The sequence below is a fragment of the Erinaceus europaeus genome, chromosome 3 (assembly GCF_950295315.1).
Source record: "Erinaceus europaeus chromosome 3, mEriEur2.1, whole genome shotgun sequence".
In the NCBI taxonomy this organism is placed as follows: Eukaryota; Metazoa; Chordata; class Mammalia; order Eulipotyphla; family Erinaceidae; genus Erinaceus; species Erinaceus europaeus.
Window position 1 is genome coordinate 70,823,285 of NC_080164.1, and position 19,153 is coordinate 70,842,437.

Consider the following 19,153-nt stretch of genomic DNA (forward strand, 5'->3'; position numbering starts at 1 on the left):
AGGCATATTATACTACGTAAGGCCACTCAGTCACACTGAGTTCTTCAAGTCGGTGTTCGTGAACTGTAACTTGTAGTTGCATTTGTTTATTTACCTGTGGTATATTTAAATGTCTGAATGCACATAATATTTTTACTAGAAAAATAACTTTAGAGTAGATGACAGTTAATTGCAGCCTATTATATCTAAGTAATAATAAAAAAAATAGAGGCCACCCTTACTATACAAATATTGTGATTAGGATTTTTTAATGTTAATTCTTTTAGTGCCAAAGAATTCGTTACTTCAGTTAAAACCAGCAGTGGTGAAAGAAAGAAAAAGAAACAAGAAAAAAAACCCAAGCAGTCCTCAGAAAAAGATTCAAAGTCCTCTGAAAAACAAGCTGCTTAACAGTCCTGCAAAGATTGTGCCAGGGGCTAGTGGAAGTCCCCAGAAGTTAATTGATGGGTTTCTGAAACATGAGGGCCCAGCTTCTGAGAAACCTTTGGTAATGTTTTCTTCATATTGACGCTTTCTTTTATCAAATCTAAACATACTTGGCAGTGCTTAACTATAGCACTTTTTCAAAAATTTTTTTTTTAGCAGGGAGAATTATCTTCCATGTCAGTTGTACCAGGCCTTCCAGCTGACCCATCTGACCGTGTTAGACCCCTACCACCCAACCTAGCTGGAGCCGTGGAGTTCAGTGATGTGAAGACCTTGCTCAAAGAATGGATAACTACTATTTCAGGTTGGCTTGACTGGTGAAGACTGAGGTGTTAATTAACATGGTTCTAGGAATTTCAGAGCTTAAAATCAGTGCTAGAATTGGCAGTTTTCCTTCATCTATACAGATTTCTGCCTTTCTTCTTCCTAGATCCAATGGAAGAAGACATCCTACAAGTTGTGAAATATTGTACTGATCTAATAGAGGAAAAAGATTTGGAAAAACTGGATCTAGTAATAAAATATATGAAAAGGTAAATGTTTAGTATGTACAAAAGAAAAATCGTCAAGGCACTAAACAAGAGCTGTACTTTTGGATATCACTGAGATAATGTTTATTTTTTGTCCAGACAGTAAGGAATACTTAAGATACGTTACACTATTAAAGGAATTAGTCTTTTACTCAGGCTGTTTCTTTCTTCCCCCACCTTTAGGTTGATGCAGCAGTCGGTGGAATCAGTTTGGAACATGGCATTTGACTTTATTCTTGACAATGTTCAGGTGGTTTTACAACAAACTTATGGAAGCACATTAAAAGTTACATAAATACTACCAGGAAGCCTGCTGCTCCCTGCTAGTTGTGCCATAAGTGCTTGTGAGGTATTTTCAAAGTGCATGATAGTAATGCTCTGAGTTTTTATAATTTATTTTAAAGCCTTTTGTACATTTCTTTTCAATAAGTGCCAAATTTGTCAGTATTGCATGTAAATAATTGTGTTCTTTTACTGTAGAATAGATTCTATTTACAAAAATGTTTGTTTATAAAGTTTTATGAATTTTTACAGTGAAGTGTTTACAGTTGTTTAATAAAGAACTGTATGTATATTTTGTACAGGCTCTATGTTAAGTTTTGAAATTCCTGAGAGGTCTGAGCCTGGGATTCTGCTTGTTTCAAGCAAAAGTAAAGCTTCTAGACAATCTTGTCTCCAGTCATAAATACAGGAGAAATCTTTACTTGTCCATTAAGATTATTTGTTCCTGGAAAAGTCAAACAAATGGTTAAGAGGTGTTAAGTATCTGAAAATTCTTGGAACATTTCCCTTAAACCCCGATACTGACTTCAATACTGTGCTACAAATAGACACACTAATAATTTCTTAAATTGAGGAAAGTACATATGCTCATGTAGATAGACCGTTCCCACACTGCTCACCGCAGCAACTCTCAGACTGTCTCGTCAGAAAAAGTTCCTAAGACAATGTAGATAAAAATCCAACTGCTAGCATGTATGAATACACAGGGTATGACACTTAAGGATAAGGAGTCATGGTAGAAGAGCTACTCTAACATGGAAGCCTAACAGAGCTGACTGGTGAATGTTTTCTTTATTGGTAGTTCAGAATTATGCTGATTACAGTGACTCTTGTGACTATACAAGCAGTAAATAGCCAGCTATGCTTTACACCATGGTTTCACACAAAGCAGATAAAGCAGTATTAGAATACCTAATTTTCTATTTTTAAAAAATCCCTAAAGGCATATGCAGAAAAATGCTGGGGGGAGAGAATCACCAGGAAAGATATGCATAAATAAAAATTACTTGTTACATCAAAAAAGTCCCAAGAATCACAAAATCTGCAGAAGCCTGGTTAATCAAATACTGTAGTACTGACTTAATCAGTATAAAATTGAAAGGGCTTTATTTAGATCTGTAATAAAAATCCAAATTTGGGGAAGGGCAACCTTTAAAACAGCAGCCAGTAGAGTGGGTGGGCAAGTGAACAGGCACATTGGGACTGTGGGGACATGTAATTGACCACTGTCAAACCAGTGTAAGTTTCTTGGTTTCTCATGGAAAACATTTTATACACCTATTTTTCTCCTTCCATACTTAAGTTCATCAGTGTCCACATACACCCATTCATTTTGGTCTTATTGGTGATATCACAACATAATATTGCATTTACTCCAATTTCTACCTCGTGGAAAAATTAGATGATTTCAAATACTTTCTTCAACTCCACAATGAGCTGCCAGTCACTCTTCTGCATTTCATCTCTGAACCAGTCTTTGAGGGCATCGATAGACTGCCGACTAATCTGCAAAGTACAAATAGTAGAAGTGTTAAGTGCCAAAGAAAAGGCATGTCTGCTCTTCAGGGGAGTAGAGTTCCAGTATACTGTACCAGCCAAGTACAAAAGGAACTATACAGGCTAAAGGGGGCATTACTATTAAAAGCCAGATTATATCAAGTCCTAAAAAAATAGTCCTCTTGCTAAAATGCTTACCTTACTGACAAGAATGTCTGTAGCTTCAAAATGTCTTCCATACATTTTGGGAGATTCACCAGGGATAGGTTCTATTTTGACACAAACTTCTTGTCCCTTTTTTGCAACATCCACTTGTTTATGGTTTATTTCAATACTTGTTACTATTCCAATGTCAACAAACTAAAGTAAGAACAGAAACTATAAATATTGATGACACTACCACATCCCCACTGCCTATGGTTATAAGAATAGGAAGTAACTGATCTTTTTTCGGGGGGGGGGGGGACTGTTGCTTGCTTTGTTGGAGATACAAAGTGCTAACAAGAACACGTTTCTGAACTACATGGGGGGGGGAATTACTACATATAAATAAATTCAATGAAACAGTATAGAAGCACAGACTCCTAGAAACCAAAAGTCAGGTAACATCTATGTGTGATTTACCACTGAAGAAACACTTGGAGCAGAGAAAATATATAATTTTTTTTCTTCTTTTAACCAGAGCACTGCTCAGCTCTGGCTTATGGTGGTGCGGGGGGATTGAACCTGGGACTTTGGAGCCTCAGGCAAGAGAGTCTGTTTGCATAACCATTATGCTATCTACCCTTCGCCTGAGAAAATGCTTCATTACTATTCCACCTGCTGGTCTGGCCCAGAATCCTTCAAGGTGTGCATTGCAAACATGATACCAGGGCAAAGGACATTAACATCAGAGAAACTCCTATGCAGAAAGCCCAATGTAGCAAGGACATCTAAGCTGGCAGTTACTACAAACCAAAACGGTTATCAGGATGAATGGTTACACACTACACCACATACAAAAGAATTAATACTACATACAGATAACAGAATAAAAGTTGGAGAGCTCACAGAGCAGGTTGTTTACACTGAATACATGTGATCCAGGTTTAAGCACAGCAGAGGAGGAAGTTTCACTGCTGTAGTTATCTACCCCCTCCTGCCGTGAGCAGGGGAATCATACATGCAGGGGCTTAAAAGCTCCACAAATAAATAGGGAGAAGATCCTTTACAGAAGATGAAGAAAAAAATAGTATTTTTGGAACTACATGATATAGTTGATTTAAGCAAGAACTGTCACTTGTTTTCTAAGTGGCAGATTCATAGGGACTGAAAGTCCCCTTCAGGCATGCCACAAAGCACTTTGGAGTTCTTACATGATTATAGTCATTATAAGAGATAAATCTCACGCTTTGAAAACCTGTAAAAACATGATCTGTACTCAATCCAATAAACAAGTGATTTGTGATAAACACTGAAATACAAACAGGGCACACCTTGAAGGATTCCTGGTAAAATGTGAATAAGGACTATTGAGTCTTAATGTTTTGTTTATTTTAATGAGACAGACACCAAACACTGCGCAGCTCTGGCTTATGATGGAGTTGGAATGGACTTTCCCTTAGGAAGATTTTTTAATAAAAATAAATGGAAATAAAGTACACTGTAATACTTTCTAGGATGAACACTGCTTAAGGAGTGTTAATCCTGCTGAGGTATAAGTTACAAAAAGCAGATTTGCTTGTCAATACCTTTACACTTCCAGGCTTTAACAGATGATGCTTTAAAAATACAATTCTGGGGCTGAGTGGTGGTACACCTAGTTTTTTGAGTACAGAAAGACCCAGGTTCATAACAAGTGTTCCCCATCTGCTGGGGGGAAGCTTCACAAACAGTGTTACAGTTGTCTCCCTCGCCCCTCTTTTATTTCTCTGTCTCTATCCAATAAATTAAATACAATCACAACTCACGTTTTTGCTAGGCACGCACATCGGTGTCCCCTGCTTCACCTGACCTGCTTCTACAGTGACTCCCATCACTATTGGATCTCGAGAATTGAAAATAAACTGAGGGAGTATTTTCATCTTACAAGGAAATACTGCTATGTGCCTAAAAGTAAAAAGTAAAGAAATGAAATCCAAGACATTTTAAACTTACACAATCACTTCAACAAAAAATAAAGGATAACTGCAAGGCTTTTCGCAACGTAAAAGAGATACTTTTCCTTCTTGGGCATGGAACACCAGCAGCAAAGATACTGCTGGTCTAGTAGGTATGCTACGTAATTCATGTCTACCTACTTACGCTCAATTATGTGGGGTTTTATTGTTTGCTTTTATTATTATATTACCAGAGCACTGCTCAGCTCTGATTTATATGGCACTGAACCTGGGACTTTGGGGCCTCAGGCACGACAGCCTCTTTGCATAACCATTATACTTTTTTTTTTTTTTTTAACTAGAGGGCTACTCAACTCTGGCTTATGGTGGTGTAGGGGAATGAACCTGGGACTTTGGAGCCATAGGCATGGGAGAGAGTCTGTTTGCATAACCATTATACTATCTATCCTTGCCCTCAATTATCTCCATCTTTCACTCTTTCCAAGTTGAATCACTGAAGACTGTAAGCAGATCAAAACTCTAAGCTCTGTCCCAACAAGCTTAGAACTAAAGTAGAACTTCTCCATTTTGATTTGTGTGGTCTATTTTGTAAACCACATGAGTCTCAAACCCTAACCACCACCCGCTCTTTCAGAATTCAAAAGCAGTCCTCCCAAAAATTCTCTATTTTCCCACCAACCCATGCATATATGCCTAAAATGGTTTGTTAGGATAAGTTTAGACTGCAGTTTCTAGCAGTCTGTTTCCGCTCTGGAGGCCCTGCTAGGAGCTTCAGGAAACAGACTCTTGGTAGTTGAAAAAGGCCCTATTATATGTTCAGTAATTCCCAGTCAACTTCATTCATTACCAAAGAATAAATAAAATCAGTAACTTACTTAAATTCTTCTTGTTTTTGTTTCTTATAGTCTTGTCTATATTTTGTAAAGGCATCAAATAAATGATAAATAATTTCTGCACTAAAAATTCTAACTCCTAAACTATCAGCCATTTCCTGTGCATCCCGCTCAATTCTCACATCAAAGGCCAAAATAACTGCATATCTGAAAGGATAAAAGAACATTAAATGTAAAACAGTATGTCACAAAGCACAGTCCTTAAAAAAAAAAAAAGGAAATTACAAAAGTCTTTGTAGCAGAAAAGAAATCACTTACTGAGGATCATGTTCCAGCATCACTGAAGCCTTCATGACATCTTTTTTGTGGACTGGGCCGATGTTAATTCCTGCATACTGGAAAAGGAGAGTTTCATATTTTAACTGCATTAAGTAACAAACAGTACAAACCAACCTGTGGACTTTAGTAGAATCACTTACGGGTACTTCTGATGTTTTCAAAAACTCAAGGAGAGCTTCTAAAGAACCCAGTGTAGATGCCTGAACATAGACTCCTTTTTCTTCTAATTTGATTGCATTTAGTGTCTGTTTCAACTCATGAATCAATTCATCCTTGAAAAGAAATATAAATACATCTCTAATAGCAGCAACTTAGAGTTAAATTTTTTTTTTTTTCCATTTTGCCACCAGGTTTATTGCTGGGGCTCACTTGCCTACATGAAGATTCTACCAGCTTTGGGCAACCATTTTTTTCTTGCTAACTTCCTTGTTTCCTGATGCACTAGACATGTGGATGGGGGAGGAGGGAAGGGCAGGGGAGACAACAATAAAAGCAAAGAGAAGACCACCTCACCTCTTCAATGTTTGTGAAGCTTCACCCCCTCTACTCTACAGGGGGACCATGAACTCAACATGAGTCCTCCCGGATAATGACGTGTGCGATCCAGCAGGCACACCACCAGCCAGTCCATTTTCTTCTTCTTCTTTTTTAATACTTATTTATTCCCTTTTGTTGCCCTTGTTGTTTTATTGTTGTAGTTATTATTGTTGTTGTCGTTGTTGGATAGGACAGAGAGAAATGGAGAGAGGAGGAGAGAAAGATAGACACCTGCAGACCTGCTTCACCGCCTGTGAAGCGACTCCCCTGCAGGTGGGGAGCCGGGGTTCGAACCGGGATCCTTACGCCGGTTATCCTTATCCTTGTGCTTTGCGCCACCTGCGCTTAACCTGCTGCACTACAGCCCGACTCCCCCCAGTCCATTTTCTATCCTTGAATTACCCGTTTGAAAATATGAAGCCAGGACTAAGAAAGAGCACAAGTATAGCACAACTGGAAATTGCACTGGAATGAAGGAACTTTGGAACCATCCATTTCTTAATTTACAAGATGGAATATTAACTTCTAATCAGCTTTTAAAAAAAGGAAAAGAGTAGAATGACAAAAACTCTTAAAATATTAAAATACTATGTAAATGAAATGTGACAGCTCATAGTCTCCTTGACTGCCTTACTTATGAAATGCCATACAACCATAATCTCAACAAGTCTTCCCTCTAGCACTGCTTATCTGGAGATAGAGGGTAAATTTTAAGGGGGGTGGCGTGGGGCCAAGGGAGAAGAATCATGTAGATGCCACTGAGATGCAAAAGTCCATGTCACAGTAACTGCCCAGAGGGACACTAAGGTAGCCTGGTGCTACTCCATGGAACAGTGGTGATCTCAAAACCTCAGACCTAAGTACAGATGTATCTTTAGTAATGAACAAGTAGACTATGGCTCAAAGATAGGTTTTTATATGACTACAGACTCAGGTGTCCTAAGTTCCTATGAATAGGCAAACAAAACTCTGAAGTGACTTCCAGTCATTTTTAAGATTTTTTTTCTAGTTGTATCTACATTAGGGGATCTTAACAAAATAGGAATGAAAGCTGAGCATACTGGGTAGGGTAACTGAGGTTTTTAACATGGGCAGTTTCAGTTTTAAGCCCTTGTTCTATATATTGGACGGAAGTTCCACTGCTATCAAGAATGAAAGTCATCAGTGGATCGGTGAAATCTTGCACACACTGAGTGTGCAAAAAGGGAAAACCTATACAACAACACTGAATTTCTAACTTTTGATTAACTTTTACTTTTATTATTTTTAAAATGATTTTTTAAAAATCTTTATTTGATAGAGACAGCCAGAAAGCCAGAGGAACACCTGCAGCCCTGCTTCACCACTTCTAAATCTTTCCCCATGCAGGGGCTTAAACCTGGGTTCTTGCACTTTGTAACATGTGTGCTCAGCCAGGTATGCCATCACCTGGCCCCACTTTTGACTAACTTTCTCTTTATTGTTGTTGGTTAGGACAGAAGTTGAGAAAGGAGAAGATTGATAAAGAAGATATAGAAAGATGGACACCTACAGACCTGCTTCACCTCCTGTAAAGCAACTCCCCTGCAGGTGGAGTGATTAACTTCTTTCTTAAATGTTTCCTTTCAAAATTCTACTGTAGATAACTCATCAGGTCCAGCAGAACACCTCACTCTGTTTCCATCATGACATAAGAGAGAGGAAAGGGGGTGGAAGGAATCACACTCAGAAGTAGTAGGTGTGAATTAGAAAGGAATAGAAGACAGGACCACAGAAAAAAATAGTTAAACCATATCTGTGATCTTGGGAGAACTAGTGCGGTTTCCAATGGAGGGAATGAGGACACAATCTGATAGTGGGAAAGGTGTGGAATTATACCCGTTATCTTATAATTTTTTAAATCACTATTAAGTGACTAAAAAAAAAAAAATCAAACTTGCAGAAGAGGAGACCTCTTCAGAGTAGTTAAAATCAGTAAGACAACTGCAAAATGTCTCTCAGTAGACGGCTAGGTTGAAGTTTGAATTACAGTCACTTTCGAGAGAAGTGGTGAAGCTGAGCTGCAGTGCCTCTCTTTCCCTCTCTACCTCCTATCCCCTCTCAATTTCTCATCTTTATTCAATAATAAATATATAATAAATTTTTTAAAATAAATTCAAAGCATTAAGTTGGAAAAAAATAAACCTAAAAAATTCTACTGTATATGTCAATATTCACATGACTGCACAAAATTACTTTAGAGCAAAAAAAAAAAAAAAAAAAAATTACTTTAGAGCATCAACTGTCTACTAGGAGGCCACCAGATAAGGCTTCATAAAAATGAACATACCCATTATTTTTTCTTGGCAACTTGCTAGCTGAGACACGGCAGAACTCAAATTAATACTGAAATAACTTACTTTAAGAACTGGAATTTCATCTTCTTTATAAGCCACCAAGAGAGGTAAGCCAGCCAATGTTTTCTCCAGGTCTTTTCCAAGAATCTTGACTCCCTGAGCTGCTTCTACTTCTTTATGCTTTTCATACTGATTCTACAAAGATCAAAACACGTTAGTTGCCACACTTATCTGAAAGATGATTTGCAATGCCAGGTGTGTAATGTTTTCTTTACACATGACAAAATGATAACAATAAAAAATGGAGACATTCAACTTTATTCGCCCCCACAGGGCCAGGTGGTGGACCCACGGGGTGGGGGTGGGGGAGAAGCTTCACAACAAGCAGTCTTGGAAGTGTCTGTCTCTCTTCCATCTTGGTTTCTCTGTCTCTATTCAGATAAAAATAAAACAAGTAAAAAGTGTTTTTTTTTAAATTGTTCCCAATTAAAACTGGAAAAACTTATGTGAGGTAATACAAGAATGCTCACAATAAGTATTAGTAAAAATTATAATTTTTATGTGGAGATAGCGTACTGCAAATCAACGGGGAAGAAAAAACCATATGGTACATTTATGCAATGGAATAACACAACAAAAAAGAACTATAACTATATGCAACAATAGAGATAAATATTTTTTACTAGAAGAAAGCATATATGAAAGAACATACAGTGGCAATTACAGTTTCTTAAGACACATCCTTAGAGATACGCTCTCAAGGTATCAAAACTATCTTAAAAACAAGGACTTAACCATTCTCAAAAAAATATAATAGACCTGATATTTGGGGAGGGAGCTAAATTCATAAAGAGGAGCAAAAAAAGGTTTGTGAGATATAAACATATTCTGATTTTGAATCTGCTAGTTAAATTCTGATTTGTTGATATTGTAGGCTTATGTATTTTACTGAACCAGTATTTAAAAAAAAAGAACAGAAAAAACCTACTTCACCATGAAGAACCAAAACATGCTTCATGTCTGTAATCTGACACATGGCCCCTTCCCTATCACCAGGTTTAATTATCTAATGACCTCAGGAGTGAGGACTATCTTATCTATGTGCTATACATTAAGTAGCTGCTGAAATGAGGAACTTTGAAAGAGCTTCTAAATACTGTACAAGTTTTCATGAACAAGCTTTTTTTTTTTTTTTTTTTACTTACCTTTACTCTTAATTCTTTCATAGGAGGAGGTAACAGAAGGCCCCTAATCTGAGTTACAATGGGCCCTTCTACTCCAGGGACAATAATTGTATCTCCTTCCTTCAAGCGTCCATTGATCAGTATTACGTCTATTGTGGTGCCCATTCCTGGTAGAGCCTTAACCTAAGAAACATTGTCACAAAGTGAGTAATATATGCTACATGGACCAAGCTGATTATATCTAAAAGTAGTAAATATCCCCAGGAATTGGATTTAAAAAAAAAAAAAAAAGGAAGTGAAGTACAAGGACAAGCCTAAAGATTTCAGTTCCAGCCCCCAGCTTCCTACCTGCGGGGGGGAAGGAGTCACTACACAAGTGATGAAGCAGGTCTACAGGTGTCTTATCTTTCTCTGTCTTCCCCTCCTCTCAATTTCTCTATCCTATCCAACATTAACAACAAGAGCAACAATGACAGTAGTAACAATAATAACACCGATAAACAACAAGAACAGCAAAAGGGGGGGAAAATGGCCTCCAGAAGCGGTGGATTCATAGTGCAGGCACAGAGCCCCCGTGATAGCCGTGGAGGCAAAAAAAAAAAAAAAACTGGGGCCAGGTGGCGGCACACCTGATTAAGTGCTCACATTACAGTGTGGCAGGACCTGGGTTCAAACCCCCCGGTCCCCACCTGCAGGGGAAAAGCATCAAAATGGTGAAGGGCTTCAGGTGCCTCCGTCTCTCTTCCTATCTCCCCCACCCCTCCCAAGTTCTCTGTCTCTATCCAATCAAAAAAAGATTTTAAAATAAAACAAATTCTTAAAAAGGGGGGGGGGGGGCGCCAAGAATTATAATATGGCCATTACCTCCATCACTTGTGCTCTCAGCTCTTCACAATGTGCAAGTCTCTTGCTCAACATCGTCTGAGTTAACTCAACAAGAAGGTAGATCAGACTTCCCATGCCATCACCAGTATGTGCAGAGGTAGGTACCAATGAAACAAAAGTGCGTGGATCTTTATTCTCATAAAACAAAGCAGCATTCAAACCCTAGAGATTTAAGAAGCAAAATCATTCCAAAGGCCAAACAGTGAAAGGAAGTATTCAGAATAAAAATGACAGAAACCAAGACTTGTAAGCGGCTAATTATTCTAAAATTCCTCAAAAAACAATCATTCACTATATGTAGGTATTAATATTACACAAAAGTTGTTTCAATAAAATTCCATTTTTTAAATTTAAGCAAACAGCTACAAAGAAATCTTTGAAATATCAAATAAAAGTAAAAGTATGGTATTAAAGTGAAAAGGGGGTTTGGGAGGTGCAATAGATAAAAATGAAACGATATAAATTCTGGCTTTGTTAAAGATACACATATAAGTGTCACAGAATATTTAGTATATTCTATGATAAACTCTTAATAAGCAGGGAGAGCTTTCTTACCTGCTGTGCAAATTCCACAATAATAGCCTTTGCCCGCTCCTCAAATTCATCCTTTGTATTCTTTTTCTGCTTCTTTAAAGTGGCAGCCACATCAGAGTCAGGACTCTTTTTCCAATCATACAACCTGTCAATCTGAAAAGTTTTTTTTTTTCATAAGAAACATTCTATATATCTCTCCAATACTTAAAAATTTTTAACTAAGGCTAAAAACTCTTAGAACTCAAAAGCAAAAAAAATGGAAGGGGGCTGAGGTTAACTTATGATACACATGGATAAAGACATACATCACTACTAATTATGGACTTCTACATATTATATATGGTTCCATCTTATTACTGAGTAATTGTTTTGTTAGAAGGCTTTATTTATAATGAGAAAGAAGAGGGAACCAGAGCATAACTCTGGCATATGTAATGTCTGGGACTGAACGTGAAACCTCATGCTTTAGAGTCCAGTGTCCTACCCTATGTGCAGGCATCTCTCTGCAGGTATACCCTCATGTGCATCTTACTGCATGAGTCACCTCCCAATTCACTTTTTTCTTTTTTATTCAACTTAGATAAGACCGTGAGAAATTGAGAACAAAGGGAGATAAAAAGTGTGTGGCTCAAACGGATTAATTATAATTCAACAATCCATAATCTTAGTACATAATATTTATAATTAATCTGCAATCAAAATATAATCTAATGACCTGAACTGGAATTGGCATATTGCACCAAAGTAAAAGACTCAGGGGGTGGGTGGGTAGGGAGAATACAGATCCAAGGATGACAGAGGACATAGTGGGGGTTGTATTGTTATGTGGAAAACTGGAAAATGTTATGCATGTACAACTATTGTATTTACTGTGGAATATAAAACATTAATTCCCCAATAAAGATATTTTTAAAAAATCTAATGTACTATGTATGTCATATATTCCAGTACACTATGAATATAATAATCTGCTGAAATAAAATCCAGTCATAAATTTAACATTCTATTTCACAATTGCTAAAACTATAAAACAGGCAAAACTAGCTTTTAGTGACAGAGTGTTCAGTTTTAGATAGGTACATTCTGACAATAGAAGCATGATAAAACTGTCTACGAGTTTGGAAATGGTCTTTATCCTGAATGATGGTCGTTATGTGCATGTACAGATTTCTCAAAATACACTGAACTATTATTTTCTTATATATAAGAGACATACTACCATTTTTTAATCACAAAGAAGGTAGGAAGCATCTTTGCAAAATCTGACATCTCAGAAGCACTTACCTTATTCAGTGCAACGATGAAGGGACATTTTTTAGATTTCAGAAGGTTGATAGACTCAATTGTCTGGGGTTCCAAACCATGCATAATGTCAACAACTAAAATGGCAATATCACAAAGAGAACTTCCTCTGTTCCTCAAATTACTAATGAAAAAAAGGAAAAAATGAAATAAATATTAAAGTTGAAATTACTTAAAATTTTATTTGTAAAACCTTAACAAAAATAAAATTAAATAAACACTTCATTAATCTTAACTTGCCGACACTTAAATGAACTATGATCTGAAATTAGCTCCAAAAGTTATTCCAGTATGCCTACCAATTTTGTTGACCTGACCAAGGATTGTACACTAAGGAACAGGACCAAGAGACAACAGGGAAATGCTTCATGTATAATGATACCACAATATATTAAGGCATATTTTTCAAAGTAGAATATAGTTCATTGTATAGAAATCAAATTTCCAAATAAAATGTTACACTCTATCAATGAAAGATCAGAACTGTCTACCCTATCCCTTCTTCCACAGTGGTTTGCTGTGATGCATTACACACAGTACTGCTTTTAAGTTTGTTTTCCCTTTCTTTTAAATTGGTTATTCCTTATTCTACTTCTGGAGGCAGAGCTACGAGCAGCAGATCGCTTTCTCTTCTCTTCTCTCCTCTCCTCTCCTCTCCTCTCCTCTCCTCTCCTCTCCTCTCCTCTCCCGGATCAACTAGGAATACCAAAGGAGACCACCCCGGACAGAAATAAGACAGGACTAGAATGACCACAGGAACCCAGTAAATCACCGGTGAGTACAAACATGTGTGGCTGGTGACAGAGAGGAGAGAGGGGCCTAAGGAGAGATTAAGAGACTGCTAACAGTTCAGTAGTTTATCAGTTGAGACACCACCTCCAGTCTGCTCCACAAACAAGGGGACTGCTTAAGGGAGGAGAGGACTCCCCAGAGACTCACCAAGTGCAACTCTGAGTCTTCACTACTACTACCCTCAGAATCTGGAGCAGAGACAGGAAGAGACACCAGGGGACAGAGATCTAACCAGGAAACTCAGAAGACCTATACCTTGGTGGCATAGTTGAGGGATTATAAAAGTCTCTTTGCATAACCACTGGATTATCTCTGCCACACCCTGCTTAATCTCTTGGTCAGGAGTCAGTGATTAAGCTAAGAAGCCTATTGATAGTTTAAAAGCCCTCAGGCTCCCATAGCCTACAGGGAAGAAAAAAAAAGGCTTTTAAACCACTGAGCTCCAACTCAGAGATTGAAACAACTGTTAACTTCCACCACTGTGAACCCTTTAATTAACTTATTTAGACACAAGTCAATCCAGGCAATAGTGATCAATAATTTGAAAAGTACTGATAAAGGGAACTCATAACATAAAATATAAAATGGTTAAAACAACAAGAAAAAATACGGGAGAATCGAACCAGGACAAGAGTCCAGCTAAAAGTCCTCCAGAGGGTGAAGCATAAAATAATGAGTTCAACATCCAAACATTAGCTAAGGAAATAATGACAGGAATGAGTAAAGAATTTGAAAAAATTGTAACCAGAAATGCAGGAACAAGAAATGAGAATATGGAAGAAAATACTAATTATCTCATGGTCATTAGATAGCTGAAAGCTGAAATCGCTGAGCTAAGAATGCAACTAAGCTGAACAAGCTAAAATAGTATCAGAACAGGGCAACAAAATAGATGAACTCCAGAAAACAGTAGAGGGCAGAGAGAACAGAATCAATGAGGCTGAAGACAAAATTAGCAAGATCGAGGATGAATTAAAGACAACTAAAAAAGAAGAGATCACAAAAAGAGATGCTGAAAACAACAGAGTCCTATGGGATGACTTCAAAAGAAACAATATACGCATTATTGGCATACCAGAGGAAGAAAGAGAAGAAGAGGAAGAAAGCATTTTCCAGGCCATATTAGCTGAAAACTTCTCTAGTCTAGACAACATCAAAGATATAAAAATTCAAGAAGCACAGAGGGTACCAAACAGAATTAACCCAGACCTAAAGACACCAAGACATATCATACTTAGAATAGAAAGGAATAAGGATAAAGAAAGGATCCTGAAGGCTGCAAAAGAAAAACAAAGAGTCACCTACAAAGGAAAACCCATAAGATTAGCAGCAGACTTCTCCATACAAACACTACAGGCCAGAAGAGAATGGCAAGATATCTATCGAGTGCTCAATGAGAAAGGCTTTCAGCCAAGAATACTATATCCTGCTAGACTGTCATTCAGACTAGATGGAAGCATCAAAACCTTCTCAGACAAACAACAGTTGAAGGAATCAACCATCACCAAGAAGTTCTGAAAGGTCTCCTATAAACAAGACCACCACAAATAGGACATATTTCAAAACACTCAAACTCTACAAGAATGGCGTTCAAATATCTTCAATCTTTGATATCAATAAATGTCAATGGCCTGAATTCACCTATTAAAAGACACAGAGTAGGAAGATGGATCAGAAAACACAACCCAACAATATGTTTTCTACAGGAAACCCACCTAACTCAACAAGACAAACAAAGACAAGACAAACAAAGTGAAAGGATGGAAAACTATCATACAAGCCAATGGCCCACAAAAAAGGGCAGGAACAGCTATTCTCATATCTGACACGATAGACTTTAAAATAGATAAGATTTAAAAAGATAGGAATGGACACTACTTAATGCTCAGAGGATCAGTCAATCAAGAGGACTTAACAATTATTAACATCTATGCACCCAATGAGAAGCTATCTAAATACATCAAACTTCTACTGAAAGAGCTACAGCAATATATTAACAGCAACACAATCATAGTAGGGGACTTCAACACCCCACTCTCTCAACTTGACAGATCATCCAGGAAGAAAATCAATAAAGACATAAGGGAGCTAAATGAAGAGATAGATAAACTAGAACTATTGGACATTTTCAGAGTCATTCATCCCAAGAAACTGGAATACACATTTTACTCAAATCTACATGGATCATTCTCAAGGATAGACCATATGTTAGGCCACAAAGACAACATCAGCCAATTCAAGAGCATTGAAATCATCCCAAGCATCTTCTCAGACCACAGTGGAATTAAACTAACACTTAACAATCAACAAAAGATTAGTAACAGTCCCAAAATGTGGAAGCTCAACAGTACACTTCTTAACAACTTGTGGGTCAAAGAGGAAATCAAGGAAGAAATCAAAATGTTTCGAGACTTCAATGAAAATGAAGACACAAGCTATCAAAATATTTGGGACACAGCTAAAGCAGTCCTAAGAGGGAAGTTCATAGCTATACAAGCACACATTAGGAAACAAGAAAAAGCACAAATAAATAGCCTGATTGCACATCTTAATGACCTAGAAGAAGAACAACAAAGGAACCCTAAAGCAACCAGAAGGACAGAAATCACTAAAGTTAGGGCAGAAATAAATAACATTGAGAATAGGAAAACCATACAAAAGAACAACAAAAGTAAATGTTGGTTCTTCGAAAGAGTAAACAAAATCGACAAACCTTTAGCCAGACTCACAAAACAAAAAAGGGAGAAGACCCAAATAAATCGGATAGTAAATGAAAGAGGAGAAATCACAACAGACACTGCAGAAATTCAACATATCATGCGAGGCTTCTATGATCAACTATATGCCACCAAGCTAGAGAACCTGGAAGAAATGGACAATTTCCTAGATACCTACCAACTTCCAAAACTAAGTAAAGAGGAAGTGGATAACATGAACAGGCCCATCACAGCTAATGAAATGGAAACAGTTATCAAAAATCTCCCCAAAAATAAAAGTCCTGGACCAGATGGTTTTACAAATGAATTCTACAAAACCTTCAAAGAAGAACTAATACCTCTATTTTTAAAAGTCTTCCAGAAGATTGAAGACACTGAATACTCCCTGCCAGCTTCTATGAAGCCAACATCACCCTGATACCAAAAGCAGACAGGGACACAACCAAAAAAGAAAACTACAGACCAATATCTCTGATGAACATAGATGCGAAAATATTGAACAAAATTCTTGCCAACCAGATACAGCAGTATATCAAAAAGATTATTCATCATGACCAAGTGGGGTTTATCCCAGGCATGCAAGGTTGGTTTAATATACGTAAATCAATCAATGTGATCCACCACATCAACAAAAGCAAGACCAAAAACCACATGGTCATATCAATAGATGCAGAGAAAGCCTTTGACAAAATACAACATCCCTTTATGATAAAAACACTACAAAAAATGGGAATAGATGGAAAATACCTGAAGATAGTGGAGTCTATATATAGCAAACCTACAGCCAACATCATACTCAATGGTGAAAAACTAGAAGCATTTCCACTCAGATCAGGTACTAGACAGGGCTGCCCACTATCACCATTACTATTCAACATAGTGTTAGAAGTTGTTGCCATAGCAATCAGGCAGGAGCAAGGAATTCAAGGGATACAAATTGGAAGAGACGAAGTCAAACTCTCCTTATTTGCAGATGACATGATAGTATACACAGAAAATCCTAAGGAATCCAGCAAGAAGCTTTTGGAAATCATCAGGCAATACAGTAAGGTGTCAGGCTACAAAATTAACATTCAAAAGTCAGTGGCATTCCTCTATGCAGACACTGAGTTAGAAGAAATTGAAATCCAGAAATCAATTCCTTTTACTATAGCAACAAAAACAATAAAATATCTAGGAATAAACCTAACCAAAGAAGTGAAAGACTTGTATACAGAAAATTATGAGTCACTACTCAAAGAAATTGAAAAAGACACAAAGAAGTGGAAAGATATTCCATGTTCATGGGTTGGAAGAATTAACATCATCAAAATGAATATATGACCCAGAGCCATCTACAAATTTAATGCTATCCCCATCAAGATCCCAAGCACATTTTTTAGGAGAATAGAAAAAATGCTACAAATGTTTATCTGGAACCAGAAAAGACCTAGAATTGCCAAAACAATCTTGAGAAAAAAGAACAGAACCGGAGGCATCACACTGCCAGATCTCAAACTGTATTATAGGGCCATTGTCATCAAAACTGCTTGGTACTGGAACATGAACAGACACACTGACCAGTGGAATAGAACTGAGAGCCCAGAAATGAGGCCACACACGTATGGACATCTAATCTTTGACAAAGGGGCCCAGACTATTAATGGGGAAAGCAGAGTCTCTTCAACAAATGGTGTTGGAAACAATGGGTTGAAACATGCAGAAGAATGAAGCTGAATCACTGTATTTCACCAAATACAAAAGTAAATTCCAAGTGGACCAAGGACCTGGATGTTAGACCAGAAACTATCAGATACTTAGAGGAAAATATTGGCAGAACTCTTTTCCGAATATATTTTAAAGACATTTTCAATGAAACGAATCCAATTACAAGGAAGACTAAGGCAAGTATAAATCTATGGGACTACATCACATTAAAAAGCTTCTTCAAAGCAAAAGAAACCAAGGGGCCCCACACAGAATGGGAGAAGATCTTTATATGCCATACATCAGATAAGAGTTTAATAACCAACATATATAAAGAGCTTGCCAGACTCCACAACAAGACAACAAATAACCCCATCCAAAAATGGGGGGAGGACTTGGACAGAATATTCACCACAGAAGAGATCCAAAAGGCCTAGAAACACATGAAAAAATGCTCCAAGTCTCTGATTGTCAGAGAAATGCAAATCAAGACAACAATGAGATATACCACTTCACTCCTGTGAGAATGTCATACATCAGAAAAGGTAACAGCAGCAAATGCTGGAGAGGGTGTGGGGTCAAAGGAACCCTCCTGCACTGCTGGTGGGAATGTTAATTGGTCCAACCTCTGTGGAGAACAGTCTGGAGAACTCCCAGAAGGCTAGAAATGGACCTACCCTATGACCCTGCAATCCCTCTCCTGTGGATATATCCTAAGGAACTCAACACATCCATCCAAAAAGATCTGTGTACACATATGTTCTTGGCAGCACAATTTGTAATAGCCAAAACCTGCAAGCAACCCAGGTGTCCAACAACAGATGAGTGGCTGAGCAAGTTGTGGTATATATACACAATGGAATACTACTCAGCTGTAAAAAATGGTGACTTCACCGTTTTCAGCCAATCTTGGATGGACCTTGAAAAAATCATGTTGAGTGAAATAAGTCAGAAACAGAAAGATGAATAGGGGATCATCTCACTCTCAGGCAGAAGTTGAGAAACAAGTTCAGAAAAGAAAACACAATCAGAACCTGAAATGGAATTGGCATATTGCCCCCATGTAAAAGACTCTGGGGTGGGTGGGTGGGGAGAATACAGGTCCATGAAGGACGATAAATGACACAGTGGGGGTTGTATTGTTAAATGGGAAACTTGGGAATGTTATGCATTTACAAACTATTGTATTTAATGT

General features: G+C 37.6%; 2 protein-coding genes across 6 annotated transcripts in view; one reads left to right on the forward strand and one right to left on the reverse strand.

Annotated features, from left to right (window-relative positions):
• The window catches only part of REV1 (REV1 DNA directed polymerase), a 93,361-nt gene extending 91,828 nt beyond the window's left edge, over positions 1 to 1,533 (forward strand). For both annotated transcript variants that reach the window (XM_060187458.1, XM_060187459.1), the window contains exons 20-23: positions 267 to 487; positions 583 to 730; positions 857 to 959; positions 1,140 to 1,533. In XM_060187458.1, coding sequence (XP_060043441.1) covers positions 267 to 487; positions 583 to 730; positions 857 to 959; positions 1,140 to 1,251 — 584 coding nt within the window. In that variant the 3' untranslated portion in view covers positions 1,252 to 1,533. The remainder of the gene's footprint in view (positions 1 to 266; positions 488 to 582; positions 731 to 856; positions 960 to 1,139) is intronic.
• The window catches only part of EIF5B (eukaryotic translation initiation factor 5B), a 63,862-nt gene continuing 45,874 nt past the window's right edge, over positions 1,166 to 19,153 (reverse strand). For 3 of the 4 annotated variants that reach the window (XM_060187463.1, XM_060187464.1, XM_060187460.1), the window contains exons 14-24: positions 12,746 to 12,887; positions 11,483 to 11,614; positions 10,907 to 11,089; positions 10,064 to 10,225; positions 8,922 to 9,053; positions 6,147 to 6,278; positions 5,986 to 6,062; positions 5,710 to 5,874; positions 4,685 to 4,823; positions 2,934 to 3,095; positions 2,012 to 2,744 (exon numbers count right to left, since the gene is read on the reverse strand). In XM_060187463.1, coding sequence (XP_060043446.1) covers positions 2,637 to 2,744; positions 2,934 to 3,095; positions 4,685 to 4,823; positions 5,710 to 5,874; positions 5,986 to 6,062; positions 6,147 to 6,278; positions 8,922 to 9,053; positions 10,064 to 10,225; positions 10,907 to 11,089; positions 11,483 to 11,614; positions 12,746 to 12,887 — 1,534 coding nt within the window. In that variant the 3' untranslated portion in view covers positions 2,012 to 2,636. Of the gene's footprint in view, positions 1,684 to 2,011; positions 2,745 to 2,933; positions 3,096 to 4,684; positions 4,824 to 5,709; positions 5,875 to 5,985; positions 6,063 to 6,146; positions 6,279 to 8,921; positions 9,054 to 10,063; positions 10,226 to 10,906; positions 11,090 to 11,482; positions 11,615 to 12,745; positions 12,888 to 19,153 lie in introns of those variants that run through there. The other variant, XM_060187461.1, reaches the window with a different exon arrangement.